The 15737-nt window shown below is 37.7% G+C and overlaps 1 protein-coding gene across 4 annotated transcripts in view; it reads left to right on the forward strand.

Moving 5' to 3' along the window:
- Positions 1 to 15737, forward strand: part of LOC117421162 (evC complex member EVC-like) — a 20859-nt gene continuing 5122 nt past the window's right edge. The window contains exons 1-15 of one of the 4 annotated variants that reach the window (XM_034035191.3): positions 1 to 541; positions 1243 to 1362; positions 1601 to 1684; positions 2330 to 2559; positions 9081 to 9165; positions 9249 to 9347; positions 9864 to 10001; positions 10231 to 10389; positions 10502 to 10718; positions 10886 to 11034; positions 11613 to 11711; positions 11954 to 12166; positions 13907 to 14016; positions 14542 to 14755; positions 14865 to 15071. In XM_034035191.3, coding sequence (XP_033891082.3) covers positions 362 to 541; positions 1243 to 1362; positions 1601 to 1684; positions 2330 to 2559; positions 9081 to 9165; positions 9249 to 9347; positions 9864 to 10001; positions 10231 to 10389; positions 10502 to 10718; positions 10886 to 11034; positions 11613 to 11711; positions 11954 to 12166; positions 13907 to 14016; positions 14542 to 14755; positions 14865 to 15071 — 2304 coding nt within the window. In that variant the 5' untranslated portion in view covers positions 1 to 361. The remainder of the gene's footprint in view (positions 542 to 1242; positions 1363 to 1600; positions 1685 to 2329; positions 2560 to 9080; positions 9166 to 9248; positions 9348 to 9863; positions 10002 to 10230; positions 10390 to 10501; positions 10719 to 10885; positions 11035 to 11612; positions 11712 to 11953; positions 12167 to 13906; positions 14017 to 14541; positions 14756 to 14864; positions 15072 to 15737) is intronic. The other 3 variants (XM_034035190.3, XM_034035192.3, XM_059032913.1) reach the window with 3 other exon arrangements.

A 15737-nucleotide genomic window follows, 5' to 3' on the forward strand; every position in this document is an offset into this window, starting at 1 on the left:
TTTTAACATTTCCCAAGCCTATGGGGATGAGCTTTGTTGGTACTGTAGTTGTAGTTTTTTTCCCATCGCGGTTCTTGTTACTTTAAAAGTTGTATTTGCTTCTTCAGACGACACAGTGATTTGGAATTTCTTGGAAAGCATTCTTTCTAAACGGTGCAGGCATGTAGGGTGGTAACGTCGTTCTTGAATTGTGCAATGGTATTTGTTTTGTTTAGACATTGTTGCGGCACATACGTACGTGAGCAGTATGCAGTTGGCCTCAGTCTCCTCACAATCAGACGTGCTTCGAAAACAAGACCTCGACACTACAGTACTGGGCGGTGTGTTTTTAGTTTTAGGTTAAAGGTGTAAACCTTTAGATATGAGTGACTCGGATTTACTTTCCACATGTTCTAGTCACGTTTTTCTCGAATTTGCCGAGTCCTTCCAAGTTTTTCCAGGGTTGTTGGCTTTAGCCATAGTTATCGGAGTGATCATTGGAATCGGCGTAGCAGTTCTATTGTACATATTTGTACTGAAGCAAGCTTTTTTCGGAGAAAAGGTAGGTGTCCACTTATTTCCGCTTTCAGACGGCCCTTTTTATTATTTATATTTGTTTATGCAACGTACAATTTGAAAATCTCTCTCTGTGTCTCTCTCTCTCTCTCTCTCTCTCTCTCTCTCTCTCTCTCTCTGTGAGCTGGATATACATTTTAATAAATAAATCAAGTGGAGCTCTTTGCTGTTCTTCGGATGTGTGTAATAATTGAATTGTGACAGAATGACTAAGACCCCTACAGATTGACAGAGCGGGTGCCTCAATAGTCTATCCTCAAATATCCCAAACTCCAAAATGACGTACAGACAACTAGCCTTGGAGTAGTGTTTAAAATGATTGCTAAGAATAAAAATGCTGTTGCTGTTGTTGTTATTTGTATGGTCTTATCAGCTAAGGTGAATAGAATAACATTGCGTGGCCATGAACTCAAGAAAACTAGGCTTGTTCGAATTGAAAGATTTTCATTGTGAATCTTTGGTCTTGTCAAGTGCTAATGTGTATTATTGAACTGAAAAGTCTTGTATCCATGGAAACCTCAGTTTCTAATGAACCTAATGTTAACAATTGTTCTGTGTGCCTCACACCGCATTAAATCCTGTAACGTAACATTGTCATATGTGTCTGCCTATTGTAACACAAAACTCTAGGAAAAAACAGAACTGTTTCTACTTGTTGCTGACATCTTAATTCTAAATGCCATTCAGTTTCAGGAGTATGATTCCAAAAAACTTTTTGAGAACACAGACCTGGACAAAGAAGACAATGAAAGTGATTGCGCCAGTTTTGCCAAGAAACAATCTAATAGCAATTTCATCAATGATAAGGTGTGTATTTTATTGTTACCTGTATTCACCCTCAGTAATGTTTTCTGTGGTTTACTATGGTGCAAAATGTAACATAGTGCAATAAACAGGGACTTCCAAAGAAATCCTGACAGAGTACCCCCACCCAATGGCAGATAAGAAGTGTTCATTTTTCAAAGTTGTACAGTTCTGCTGTTTCTATTTGGGACTTTTGCTGCACTCTGTACTTTGTACTAACAATACATTGTTTCATTTTTAGGAAAGGAAGCTTCCTTTAAACAGTGATGTTGCTGCTTTTGCATTAAGGGCAAAAGTTGTCTATCCAATCAACCAAAGATACAGAGTAAGTTATTTATTTTATTTTATTTAACACTTTGCATCCTTTTCAAAGAGAAATGTATCAATCATTGAAATGTGAAACAAGTATATTTACTGAAACTGGATTAGCATAATTGTATTGCTACATTAAATAAGTCATGCCTTAATATTCTTTAACTGTGGGTCACATATGTAAAGATTTAACTTAGTTATGGGAAACATCAGTTTATTTTTAACAATATAGTTCCCCTATAAGCCCATGCTGAAAATGCAATTCCTGTAAACTGTATCAGTAACCAAACTATGGTAAAATGTACTAAACAGACACTAAGAAATGTAAAACATGATCATGATTGTGGGACGTTGCAGTTTTAAAATTGGTTATTTGTAATGGTCACGTCATGTGTGTGTGTTTGTTTTTAGCTTTTGTGTTATTAATTACACAGAGATATACATTGGCTCTACAGTTAACAAAATGAGTCACAGCTTTATCCAGCTAGCTCTATAGTTAAAACCATAGCCTTTTTATGTTTACTGCATGAACTTCATCACCTTGATTAACCAGACCAAATGTCACTGGGTAAGAGTATGCATTCTCTTCATGAAATATGTTTTATTGTGTTGTCTTATGAATAGAGATAATAAAATGTCTTTTTTTCTTCCAATGCAGCCTTTGGCAGACGGAGCTTCCAATCCCTCGCTGCATGAGAACTCTAAGCTTGTGATCCTGCCCAATCAGATGCAGGAGGGTTCTACCTCATCCAGCCTTGAGTCACTAAGCCAAGAAGATGATGAAGATGACAGTAGCCATTTTATATCTTCATCACCAGTCCCTAAAGAATTTCAGAATGAAAAGGTTATGAAACTGACAAGGTTTCCAGAAACACTCATTTACACCAGGTACTGACTTCAATTGTAGGAATGCACCCTATACATTATTATTATTATTATTATTATTAATATTATTATTATTATTATTTTATAAGTAGCTATATCTGTTTGAAGTGCAGAATTTTGCAGTTTTACTGTGACTATAAACTAGCGCTGGGACAAACACAGGATTTTCATGTTCTGATATTCGCTCATATTTAAATATTCATTTGAATATTTGTTTCATTTTTCAATGAAGCATTAAAAGCCATTATATTTTTCTGAACGCAGGCAAAGGCCGCATAGCAGTGGGGGGAGGGGGCCGTGGCCATGGCCCCTGTGTGTGTGCTTTTATTTTACAGCAAGACCTTACAACATGTAACATGTTAAAGTAGGAAAATATCCCAGGGCTCCCGAGTGGCGCATCCAGTAAAGGCACTCCGTGTGGAATGCAGGATGTGCCCTATACTCTGGACGTCGCGAGTTTGAGTCGAGGCTGTTCCTTTGCCAACCGCGGACGGGAGCTCCCAGGGCTGCGTTGTCCTCCGGCGCTGTAGCTCTTGGGTGGCTGCATGGTGAGTCTGCAGTGTGTAAAAAAAGCGGGCGTCTAACAGCACATGCTTCGGAGGACAGCGTGTGTTCGTCTTCACCCGTCCCGAGTCAGCAGAGGAGTGGTAGCGGTGAGAGGAGCTTAAAAATAATTGGACACTACTAAATTGGGGAGAAAAAAAAAAAAAAGAATTGGCGACTACTGAATTTAAAACAAAACAAAACAAAAGTTAATACAGACTGTGGTAACATTTGCAGTTATTTTACTTTTTTGGTTGTTTGTTTCACAGCTTGCTTTACGACTGTAATCTACTGGTATGTTGCACATTGAACAAAACAATAGACCGCTTTCATGAAATACTTTTTGGGGGTATTGTGCAGATCGTGCTTTTGTGCTTATTTTTGCTGTTTTGCTAGTTTTTAAAATATGCTTTCAATGTGGCAAAGTGCTGAGTTGAGGTGTCAATGGCTACATTGCTAGGTAAGGCAGCCAAGCTAGTTCAACATCATTCGCGCAACTGTCAAAAAATAAATAAATAAATTATATATACAGTACTGTGCAAAAGTTTTAGGCAGGTGTGAAAAAATGCTGTAAAGTAAGAATGCTTTCAAAAATAGATATGTTAATAGTTTATATTTATCAATTAACAAAATGCAAAGTGAGTGAACAGAAGAAAAATCTACATCAAATCAATATTTGGTGTGACCACCCTTTGCCTTCAAAACAGCATCAATTCTTCTAGGTACACTTGCACACAGTTTTTGAAGGAACTCAGCAGGTAGGTTGGCCCAAACATCTTGGAGAACTAACCACAGTTCTGTGGATTTAGGCAGCCTCAGTTGCTTCTCTCTCTTCATGTAATCCCACACAGACTCGATGATGTTGAGATCAGGGCTCTGTGGGGGCCATTATTATTATTATTATTTATTTCTTAGCAGACGCCCTTATCCAGGGCGACTTACAATCGCCATACCATCACTTCCAGGACTCCTTGTTCTTCTTTACGCTGAAGATAGTTCTTAATGACTTTCACTGTATGTTTGGGGTCGTTGTCATGCTGCAGAATAAATTTGGGGCCAATCAGATGCCTCCCTGATGGTATTGCATGATGGATAAGTATCTGCCTGTACTTCTCAGCATTCAGGAGACCATTGATTCTGACCAAATCCCCAACTCCATTTGCAGAAATGCAGCCCCAAACTTGCAAGGAACCTCCACCATGCTTCACTGTTGCCTGCAGACACTCATTTGTGTACCGCTCTCCAGCCCTTCGGCGAACAGACTGCCTTCTGCTACAGCCAAATATTTCATATTTTGACTCATCAGTCCAGAGCACCTGCTGCCATTTTTCTGCACCCCAGTTCCTGTGTTTTCGTGCATAGTTGAGTCGCTTGGCCTTGTTTCCACGTCAGAGGTATGGCTTTTTGGCCGCAAGTCTTCCATGGATGCCACTTCTGACCAGACTTCTCCGGACAGTAGATGGGTGTACCAGGGTCCCACTGTTTTCTGCCAATTCTGAGCTGATGGCATTGCTGGACATCTTCCGATTGCGAAGGGAAGTAAGCATGATGTGTCTTTCATCTGCTGCAGTAAGTTTCCTTGGCCGACCACTGCGTCTACGATCCTCAACGTTGCCCGTTTCTTTGTGCTTCTTCAAAAGAGCTTGGACAGCACATCTGGAAACCCCTGTCTGCCTTGAAATTTCTGCCTGGGAGAGCCCATGCTGATGCTACCTTGTGTCTTGTTGCTGTGCTCAGTCTTGCCATGGTGTATGACTTTTGACAGTAAACTGTCTTCAGCAACCTCACCTTGTTAGCTGAGTTTGGCTGTTCCTCACCCAGTTTTATTCCTCCTACACAGCTGTTTCTGTTTCAGTTAATGATTGTGTTTCAACCTACATATTGAATTGATGATCATTAGCACCTGTTTGGTATAATTGTTTAATCATGCACCTAACTATATGCCTACAAAATCCCTGACTTTGTGCAAGTGAACCTAGAAGAATTGATGCTGTTTTGAAGGCAAAGGGTGGTTACACTAAATATGGATTTGATTTAGATTTTTCTTCTGTTCACTCACTTTGCATTTAGTTAATTGATAAATATAATCTATTAACATGTCTATTTTTGAAAGCATTCTTACTTTACAGCATTTTTTCACACCTGCCTAAAACTTTTGCACAGTACTATGTGTGTATATATATATATATATATATATATATATATATATATATATATATATATATATATATATATATATATAGTCACCTCCAAAATTATTGTCACCCTTGATAAAGATGAGCAAAAAAGACTGTCTAAAATAAATAATACCAGTACTGAGCTATATTGTAATTTTTCAACATGTGGAATATATTTGACTATTAATGATTCAATGGAATCAACCAAAATTACACATTTCTCAAATTATAAATGTATTTCCAAAAAAATGAATTATTGGCACCCTTGTTTTCAGTACTTTGTGCACCTTCACCCTTGCAAGGATAACGGCACTGAGTCTTTTTCTATAATGTTTAATGAGACTGGAGAACACAATGGGAGGGATCATAGACCATTCCTCCATACAGAATCTTTCCAGACCCTTGATATCCTTCGATCTGCGCTTATGGACTGCCCTCTTCAATTGAAACCACAGGTTTTCAATGGGGTTCAAGTCCAGAGACTGAGATGGCCATTGCAAAATGTTGATTTCTGTAGTCAATTAACCATTTCTTTGTGGATTTTGATGTGTGCTTGGGGGTCATTGTCTTTCTGGAAGATCCACTTGCGGCCAAGTTTCAGCCTCTTGGCAGAGACAGCCACGTTTTTGGCTAAAATGTGCTGGTACTGGGTAGAGTTCATGATGCCGTTGACCTTAACAAGGGCCCCAGGACCAGTGGAAGCAAAACGGCCCCATAACATCAAAGATCCACCACCATATTTTACGGTAGTTATGAAGTTTTTTTCTGCACACGCATCCTTCTTTTGATGCCAAACCCACCACAGGTGTGCGTGGCCAAAGAGCTCTATTTTTGTCTCATCTGACTATAGCACCCGGTTCCAATCGAAGTGCCAATGCCTATTAGCAAACTCCAGGCGCTTACGTTTGTTGGTTGCTCTCAATAAAGGCTTTTTTCTGGCAACCCTTCCAAATAGCCTATTTGCATGGAGGTGGTATCTAATTGTAGATTTGGAGACTTGGTGACCGCAAGATGCAACCAAGTTCTGTAATTCTGCAACTGTGGCCCTTGGATTTCCCTTTGCCTCCCAAACCATCTGCCTCACTGTGCGTGGGGGCAAGATACACTTGCGTCCTCTACCAGGCAAGTTTACCACTGTTCCAGTGGTTTTAAACTTCGTAATTATTGCTCTAGTAGTGGTAAGTGGTATATTTAGTTTTTTAGCTATTGTTTTGTACCCATTGCCTGATTTATGAAGGTCAACAACCATTTGTCTCTCTTCATTTGTGAGTTCTTTGCCTTTCCCCATGGTGATGGATGACAAATGGATTTCATATGCGTGTTACCTCATTTCCATACCCCAGTGAAACAGGAAGCCATGGAAGGCCACAATACAGTTCCTTAAGACTGAGATGAACTTAAAGAAGTAGAATGTTAATGCAGATTTAATTTTGTTTGATTTTATTTATAAGAATCTTTAGGGGTGCCAATAATTCTGACACCTATCTTTTTGAGAAATAATTGTATTACTTGGTAAAAAAAAAAACTTTCTCTCTGAGCAATTATATTAGAATAATAGAATATGGTTTCCCAAATATTTGAGCATTAAATATAGCTCATTTCCTGTGTTGTTTATTTTATACAGCCTTTTTTGCTCATCTTTATCAAGGGTGCCAATAATTCTGGAGGTGACTGTATTTCTACAGTATATACAGTACACCCTCGCTATAACAAACCTGCTGGGGTCCATGCCTTTTGTCCGTTATATCGAGGGGTTTGTTATAGTGAAAGGACAATCAAAATGAATGACTGTTGGAGTAAGTTAATGAGATGATATTGTGAATAAAAGTAGAATTACATGTACCTGTCCGTCTCATGTATGCAGTATTCTGCCTTTGCTTTATCTAATTCGTTAAAGAATTAAAACGCAGTACAAAAAGCAAAAATACAGAATTGAAGCTAAACTTTTATTCAAAATCAATGACATGAATCATTTCAAAGTGCACCAAATCTTAATCCAACATGCAAGAATCCCAAACTGAGCTTTCATTTCAAAACAACCCGACATGAAAAGTTAACCAGATCCTCAAGTTTTTTTTTTCTTTAATCAATTTTGCTTTGCCGCATGGTTGCTGAACAAGCCAAAAAACAGAGTGTTTTTTGACAACCTATATTCATGAGAGAAGCCTGCATTATTCCTTTTTAAAAAAAAAAACCAATAGTTTCCAGCTTTGTTGAAACATAAAATGATTTTAGTTTCAGAGGCAGTTACACAGCATGTGCGTCTTAAGACAAGAGTAGACTTCACTGCGGAGGTGGCATCCTGTGCGTACAGACCAGGATGTTGACCGTGTTTGTTTATATTATCTTTTTTGGTTTTATTAATTTGGGGTCCAGGGGCAAGGTATGTTATAGCCGAAGGTTCGTTTATAATGGAGGGTGTTATAGCGAGGGTGTACTGTATATACTGATGCACAAAAGAAACACAACACTTAGGTCTAATGGATTTAATACAAATATTTTAAACATAGATATCAAACAAAATCACAAAAAATATGAACAAAAATACAAATCAAAGAATCATAAGTTTTCAGTATGAAACATGACACACTGTCAAAATGAAAACATTACAAAGTGAGTATCAGGTGTGACCTCCCTGAGCATTAACACAATCCTGGCAGCGTTGACGCATAGACCTGATCAGCCTCTGGATAGACAGCTGTGGGATGTTCCACCACTCTTCCTGTGCATCTGCAGCCAGTTGGTGAAGGTTGGCTGGTTGCTGTTGTCTCCTGTGGATGGCACTGGCGATTTGGTCCCACAGATGTTCTGCTGGACTCAGGTCAGGAGAAAAAGTTGGGTACGGCAAGACCTCTACATTGTTTTCTTGAAGTCGTACAATTGTAATCTTAGCACTGTGTGGTCTTGCATTGTCCTGCTGGAATATCGACACTTCCAGATTGGCTTGCAGGAACGGAAAAACTGTTGCCTCAAGGACTTCGTCAATGTATGGCTGAGCAGTAAGATTGCCCTCAATCAGCACCAAAGGCATTCTTGTGTTAAAGGAGATTCCTCCCCACATCATCACACTTCCACCGCCCCACCAGTTGGCTTGAACAACGCAACAGTCAGCATAACGCTTGTCACGTCTCCACATACGCTGTCTTCCGTCAGGTCTGTCAAGGGCAAAACGGCATTCATCAGTGAATAAAACACTCCACCACTCTCTCTGCCGCCACCTTGGATGTCCTCTGGCCCACAGAAGACAGTGATTTCCACATACCAAACGAGCACCTGGCGTTTTTATGAAATTAGATGACTTGAGCTCAGTATTTTGTTATCCCAAGGAACAATACTACTCAAACAATCAACAAAGTTATCTGCTCACTATTTAAAATGTAAATAACATTATGTATGTTCCCAATGAGGTATTGATGTAAAACTTAGACACTTGCGTTTTCATTGTGCATCAATATAATATACATTTTTTTTTCCTTTTTTTTTAGGGTGGAATTTCAAGTAGAGTTGGTAAAGTTCAATGCTATCTGTCAAAATCACAGACACCAGCAAAAATAACATAGTCCATGACACCTGTGACTTAATCCCAGCCTTAGTTACCGGTAATCCTAAAAGGGTATAGGTTGATCAAATCAACCCCTAATATTTGGTTAAGTTGGAAAATTGGATATAGATAACAGCAAGTAGGAATAAGAATAAGACAGCTCAGTCAGATAAACAGAATTGCACCACTGTACCAGAAAATATATCCTACATAAGTAATCATCACAAATATGCATCTCTCCTTTCCAATGTTTGTTTCTACAGTTTTGATTCTCGGATAAGCCTTTACAACTTGGGCTTACAATGTCTGGAGCAATTGGACACAGAACTGAGGGAAGAGAGACATATGGTATGGTGGATTCCGTGCCCCATTATGCTAAGCTTTTTACTTTTCAATTAAAAGGAGATATTTATTTTAAAACCTTTTTTTAGCTTTTTCTTCAGGTCTTCAGAATTCTCCTGAATGACTGGTTTCATAAGGGGATCATTGATGAAGCCTTTTACAGCAGTACTCTTTTATTGCAAGAAAAGGTGAGCGCTGTTCATTTTGAGTTTCTCAGTCCTACAATAAGTTTCTGGCTGATAGATCTGCAAAATAAAATTTTCTTTCTGGTTTGTGGGGTTGCTATATTGTTGAAACCCAAAAAAGAGCTCTACAGTATAAGAAAGTCTAAAACAGTCATTATATCATGTCTTGTCCCCAGTACAATAACAACTACACTTACAAATCTGTTAAGAGTGTAAACCCGTGCACAGTAAATTCCAAACATAAAATTCCTTAACTTACCAGTAAAATAAATGGCAATGGGGAAATGCAAGCAGCTAACTGAGTTAAATAGTAAATTATCTTGATTCCTCCAGCGACTTCAGTGAAAAGCAGCTGTGGTAGCTTTTATCTGAAATATATAAAACCAAAAGGCAAGCTGCGGATATATCAAGATATAGTATAACATAACTTCATCTAAAATAAATACAAGTTTAAAAAACAAAGTCATTATAAATAATTAGAAGTAAATATATAATATTATGGGTTTTTTTTTTCTCCAGGAATTAGAAGAGCTAAAAAATCAGTTACATTTAAACCAGCCAAACATGGAAAGGGCTGGGGATCCTGATGCAAGCTATTATACTTCTGAGGACATAGAGAAAATAGAAAAGCACTGCTTGGAAAATGGACTTCGAATGGTAGCTATTACAATTTACATTGTGATGAACTATAAGCAAGTTTAGTCCAGCCGTGTATTTTGTGTGTGTGTGTGTGTGTGTTTTCTTTTTGACGTTAATGTATTTTTTATCTGCAGTATGTTTTCTAATACATGATCTGGACCCGTGTTTTTCCACATACAGTTCTTGATTTCTCCATAAATGTAAACACAAAATGTATTACTAAGTTTCGATTTCTTGATTTCTACAGATAGCAGGTTTCAACAAACAGATTGAAGGTGCTTGTCAACACTTACAAAACAAACTCACACTTACAAATGAGGTAGTGAACGAGTTAATTGTGAAACTAACTGAGCATCTCTTGCACGTGGAGAGCCTAATGAACGAGACCCAGGGTATGCATATAATGGTATGTAAAAGCGATCTGCTGTGTAATAAGTAATGACTCCATTTAGTGTGTCTCTGTATATGTATTTTATATACCGTACATATTCATGGAATTTCATTTTGTCATGTTTAAGAATATTCAAGAAAAACTAATTTGGTGGGAGTACATGGCAGGCACACTTCAATCTCGGGTGTGGCTTGTGCAACGGGAAGGTACCTGTCGACTAAGGGTTGCAGCAAAGGTCTTGGAGCATCTTACCAGTGATGGTGAACTTGCTTTTCAAGAAATGGAGCACATGCTATCGGATCTACAGTGTAACTTCCAGGAGGAAATCAAGTTGTACACCAATGGTAAGTAGTTCTAGTTTATAATGTCAATGGCAACCTGATTAATTATCATTTGGATCTCCATGCACACTTTGAACAAGAGTTCTTTGAAAGCTAGTGTGTTTGTTCAAAGTGTCTCTGTACTGTTCGAGCCAGTAAATTATTTTTGTTAATGTCCGTTTGTGTTTTAGAGTGTACCAAGCACACCAAAGGCCTTGTTAATGAAATGGTCAAGAAGATAGATGTCAAAAAGAAGAAACTCAAAAAGAGACAAGAAAAGGAGAAAACGCGTGTCCAAGATACTGTGCAGCAGATCTGTGATGCCGTGGAGTTTGTGAATGTTGGTTTAAGCTCGGGGTTAAATAATAAAAGGCCTGTTTCACATGAATAATTAAGAGATATAGAGCAGTTTGGAATAAATTAACTAATATGCCATGTTATAATATCAATTAGACCCTGAGTTTTTGTGCCAATCAGCTTGCAAATAGTGATGCTGTTACCTTTTGGTAGTGCTGGCAAACTCTACTTAATACTAAAATGTACTGTAAACTGTTTTACTAAAATTTAATTTGGAACAGTCCAGTAGGTCCATCCATTTACACGTTCCTCAGGTGTAATTCAGTAATACAGTTTCATCCATATTCTTTAGCGTAAACATTTTAATATACGCTTCTTCCGCTGCTAAAGCCATGTAATTGTGGTTTTGTTGGTAGGCTGATATCATCCAGGCTTATAACTGAAGCATGTTTTCTCTATGTAAATCTACACCCTTAATGAAAAACAGAATTTGTCATTTGTATACACATACAGTACATTTTTTTTTATTATTTGTATGTAATTTAATAAAGAAATGAATGTGACATAAAGACTTCATTTTTTTTCAAAATAAACATTGATCTTTTTTTTGTTGTTTTTAAGGCCTACCATAGTCTCTTGGAGAAGCAGAGGCAGGACTGCAGTGATATGGAGGGCGCGGAGGACATGAGAATCCTTGATGGCATAACTGATTTGTGGAAGGTGGGAATTTAGTTTCATAGTATTTTTGGCAAATTCACACATGGCTTTGGGGCTTTAGTTGAAACCTGCTTTTGGGGGGGGGGGGGGGGGCTGTTTCCAATAACACTGGCTGTTTCCAATAACACATGGTGTATAACCTTACATTTAAATTGGAAAGTTGAAAATGTTTCATGGTGTATAATACAAATGAAGCTTGCCTCTGAGGTTCAGTTCATACTATTAATAGTTTTTGGTTGTTTAAGAGGCAGCATTCGTCTTGCTCCCAGAAGATGGAGAAAATGGTGAAAGAGATGTTCCTCGTAACCCTACCGAGCCGCACAGAATTGCTTGTGAAAAAATGTGAACTGCTGAGGCAAGAAGCAAGGCAAGATTTAAGTGTTCATTTGCAAACCGAAGAAGCAAATCTAAAAGCCTATTTAAAGCTTTTCAAAGATCAACTTGTACGGGGGAGACAGGTGAGCAGTATAAGTTTAAATCCATGAGAGTAGGTATATCATCTTACTGTTCGTTTATATATTTCTAAACTGTCAGTATCATTGTGAATTTCATTTTATTGTTAATTTAAAAAAGAGCAAAATGCTAAAAGAGCATTTTACAGTCCTCGTACTTTATTTTAGGGTTACTCCTGGGATAACCAAAGAAAGGAGGGAAGGTTGATGATATCTGTGATTTCCCCAGTGCTGTAAAATGGTCTTTAAAATACAGATGTAAATGATACTGGCGGATCAGTCTTCATTAAATTAAACTGTACTACCCGTGTAGCTCATACCACAGTCGTCATACCAAGTGTTAAGGATAACTGACTTCGGGGAACTGGTCAAATTACATGTACGTAAATATATGTATATTAAACATTAGCTGGCATTATGAAACATTTGCATAATGTAAATGCATTATGTTAATACTTTGTATTACTTGTAATTGTCTTTCAATACAATTTTTATTAACACCAGCAAACAGGTGTGATTAATCGAGCAATAGAGAATATTAAGATTAAAACCCCTTATATATACTGTATGCCAGTGGTGGCCAATACGTGGATCGCAAAAGATTTTTGGTGGATCTCGGGACAAATCAGAACAAGCACTAACATATAAGCATACAACCGTTAGTGTTACAGCTGATGGGGAGAGCTTTCTGTGTCGTCAGTAGCACAGATGAAAATATCCTGACAGTTTCTGCATGAGTCTAAAAAAATGTGTGTGCGAACATACATTTTAATTAAGGTGCATGTGTGCGACTAGAAATTCCTAAAGGTTAACTATAAAAACATAAACCATGATTTATTTTTATTTTTTTTCAGCTGAAGGTATAAAACGAAAAAAAAAATAATCTCACAGTTGGATCTAAACTCTCACAGCTCAATCGTAATGTACTCTGGGAATGTAGTTTATTGGTGTCCACTGCCCACTGTTAATCACACATTAAAATGTTACAAATCCCATACCCCGCCAATTTCACTGATTTATCAGTGCGATGGCTACTCGTTTCCAGGCAGTCTGAAAACTTGTCAAACCAAAATGAGGAAAATAACAAATTATTTTCATGTGATTGGAGAAGTTTCAAAAGAAAACCGTTATGAACAAAATTCAGATATGTTGACATTTTTACAAGAAATGAGCAATGAAGGTAATTAGGTAGCAATGAAGTAATGTTAAAACTTTACAATGCATTAGTAAGACCTCATCTAGAATATTGTGTTCAGTTCTGGTCACCTCGTTACAAAAAGGATATTGCTGCTCTAGAAAGAGTGCAAAGAAGAGCGACCAGAATTATCCCGGGTTTAAAAGGCATGTTGTATGCAGACAGGCTAAAAGAATTGAATCTATTCAGTCATGAACAAAGAAGACTACGCGGAGATCTGCATTTTTAACAGGGAGCCAGGAGGTCAAACGTGAAAATATATTAAAACACAGTGCTTCAAAACGGCACACAATGTGCGGAGAGGCATACACCCAGAAATGTCAGCCAGATCATCTGAGGAAGATGCTAATCCCGCTAATAATTGTTGGTCACAGCTTACTGGTGGATCGCGGAGCCCATTGAGATCCACCAAAATGGATCGTAGTGTTTGTATTGGCCATCACTGCTGTATGCTATTAGATACATGTTGTTTTTTCTTTAAGTTTATTATTTATTTGTGTTTGTTTTTCAAATACTAGTATATAAAGTATTTTCTTTTATGTTACTTTAAGAGTTGGCTTGAAGAACAGTCGCTGTCCACAGCTAGGCTAAAGCACCTCGCTGAGCAGCAAGAGAAGCTTCTCCAGGGAATTCTAGTCAGACAGAGAGATCTGCACGATGGGTAAGGGTACCAAATTGCACTGTACGATGCCCTGTAAGCATGCTGGTGTAATTTGAGCTTTATTAAAAAAAAAATCTATATATACTTTTGGAGACAGTAAACTACAGTAATTAAAAATATAAAGTACAATACATATTGTATACAGTAAAATGATCACTAGTTTTATATTTTGAGAATTAATCATCCAGTTTGTTGTACCATTCAAGTCGAGCCACAACTCTAGCTTGAGCAGTTAGATTTGTTTTTCCAGCACCTAAGAGAGGATATATGTATTAAGTGGTCCTCATTGACGGCGATTTCTAGTTTTACAATCCATCCATGAAATCAGTTTTCTTATTAACTTTTATAATTCTATTTCAAATATAATAATTTATTTCAATGATAAGCTGCTTCATCCTGGTACCTTTGCTGTTAGTTACATGGTCTAATTGCAGCTAGAATAGGGCTTTTTGTGGTCATAATAGAGGATTGTCACCGTGCTGAGTTATTGACAGTAAGTAACAACCTTTTTTATGTTTATTGCAGAAATGGAAAACAGATTCAACTGAAACATTCCTTATTTTTTCAGTGTGTTAATAAACAGTTTTCAGCCAGACAGTTCAGCCTCGGAGCACTGAAGGAAATTAGACTGTCAAGGCTGAAATGCTTGTTGAATGAACTCCGCCAAGAACGCACTAAAGAAATAGAAAGTGATGACCTGAGTAAAACGCCAGGAAATCAACAGAAGTTGCAGGATAAGGTGGTGTTTGTCTAGGATTAATCTACAAATAATAGATTTGGTTAAATATATATATACACCATTTCTTTAGTTTGTGTTTTAGACATCTGATTTGTTTGTATTTTTAAAGGAAACCAGCATTTCTGAAGTGGAGAGGAGACTAGAGCAGGAGACACAGCAGATACGACTGGAGTTTCAACAGGAGCTTATCTCAGAGCTCTGTACAGCTGCAGAGCTTTTACAAGACCACACGGAGTGTGTGATTGGACGGGCTCTGATTCTGAATGCACGTCAGCAAGTAGCACAACCCACCTCTGAGGAGAATGAAGGCTTCAAGGTAATTCTAAAAGCTAGGTCTGTAAGTTCCATCATTTTCTTTCCAGTCAGCTTTGAAATTATTTTTTACAATTGAATGTATACAAGCTCAACAAACACTGCTTACAACAGTAAATGTTGACATGCATGCATTGTTTGACAAGTATGGGTTTGCATGCTTTTTGCATTTTATAGATGCAATGCTTATCAGAAATGCACCAGCATCATTATTGTAGCCTAACAAAAAGGGAATGAGCAGAGGGATGTGTGCATTTGAACACAGTTTGAGATGTCGGTCTTTCTCTTCAGTACCAAGGCGAGGTTACAGTCAACTCTTAGAATGAAAAGAATTTTGAAGACAATCCATTTGTATTGCCTTGGAAATATACTGAGAGGGAAGCAAGGCCCCTCATCGGTTTTCATTTTTCTCAGGTTTAACTGTTTCAACTCCAAGGGAGCTGTATTGTTATCCTAATTCCTGTGACCTTGCTTTTGAAATATAAAAGATTATCCTTTTTAAAACACTTTATACAGCATCCCACGTGTTTCTACCACTGCAGCAAACATAATTGCTTACTGTGTGTATCTGTGAATTAAAAAAAAAAAAAAAATAGTAAGGTAAAACTTGTAAACCACCACATCAGCATATATTATCAACAAACACTTGCATAAAAATCCCCAAATTATT

Source organism: Acipenser ruthenus, chromosome 1 (genome assembly GCF_902713425.1).
Source record: "Acipenser ruthenus chromosome 1, fAciRut3.2 maternal haplotype, whole genome shotgun sequence".
In the NCBI taxonomy this organism is placed as follows: domain Eukaryota; kingdom Metazoa; phylum Chordata; class Actinopteri; order Acipenseriformes; family Acipenseridae; genus Acipenser; species Acipenser ruthenus.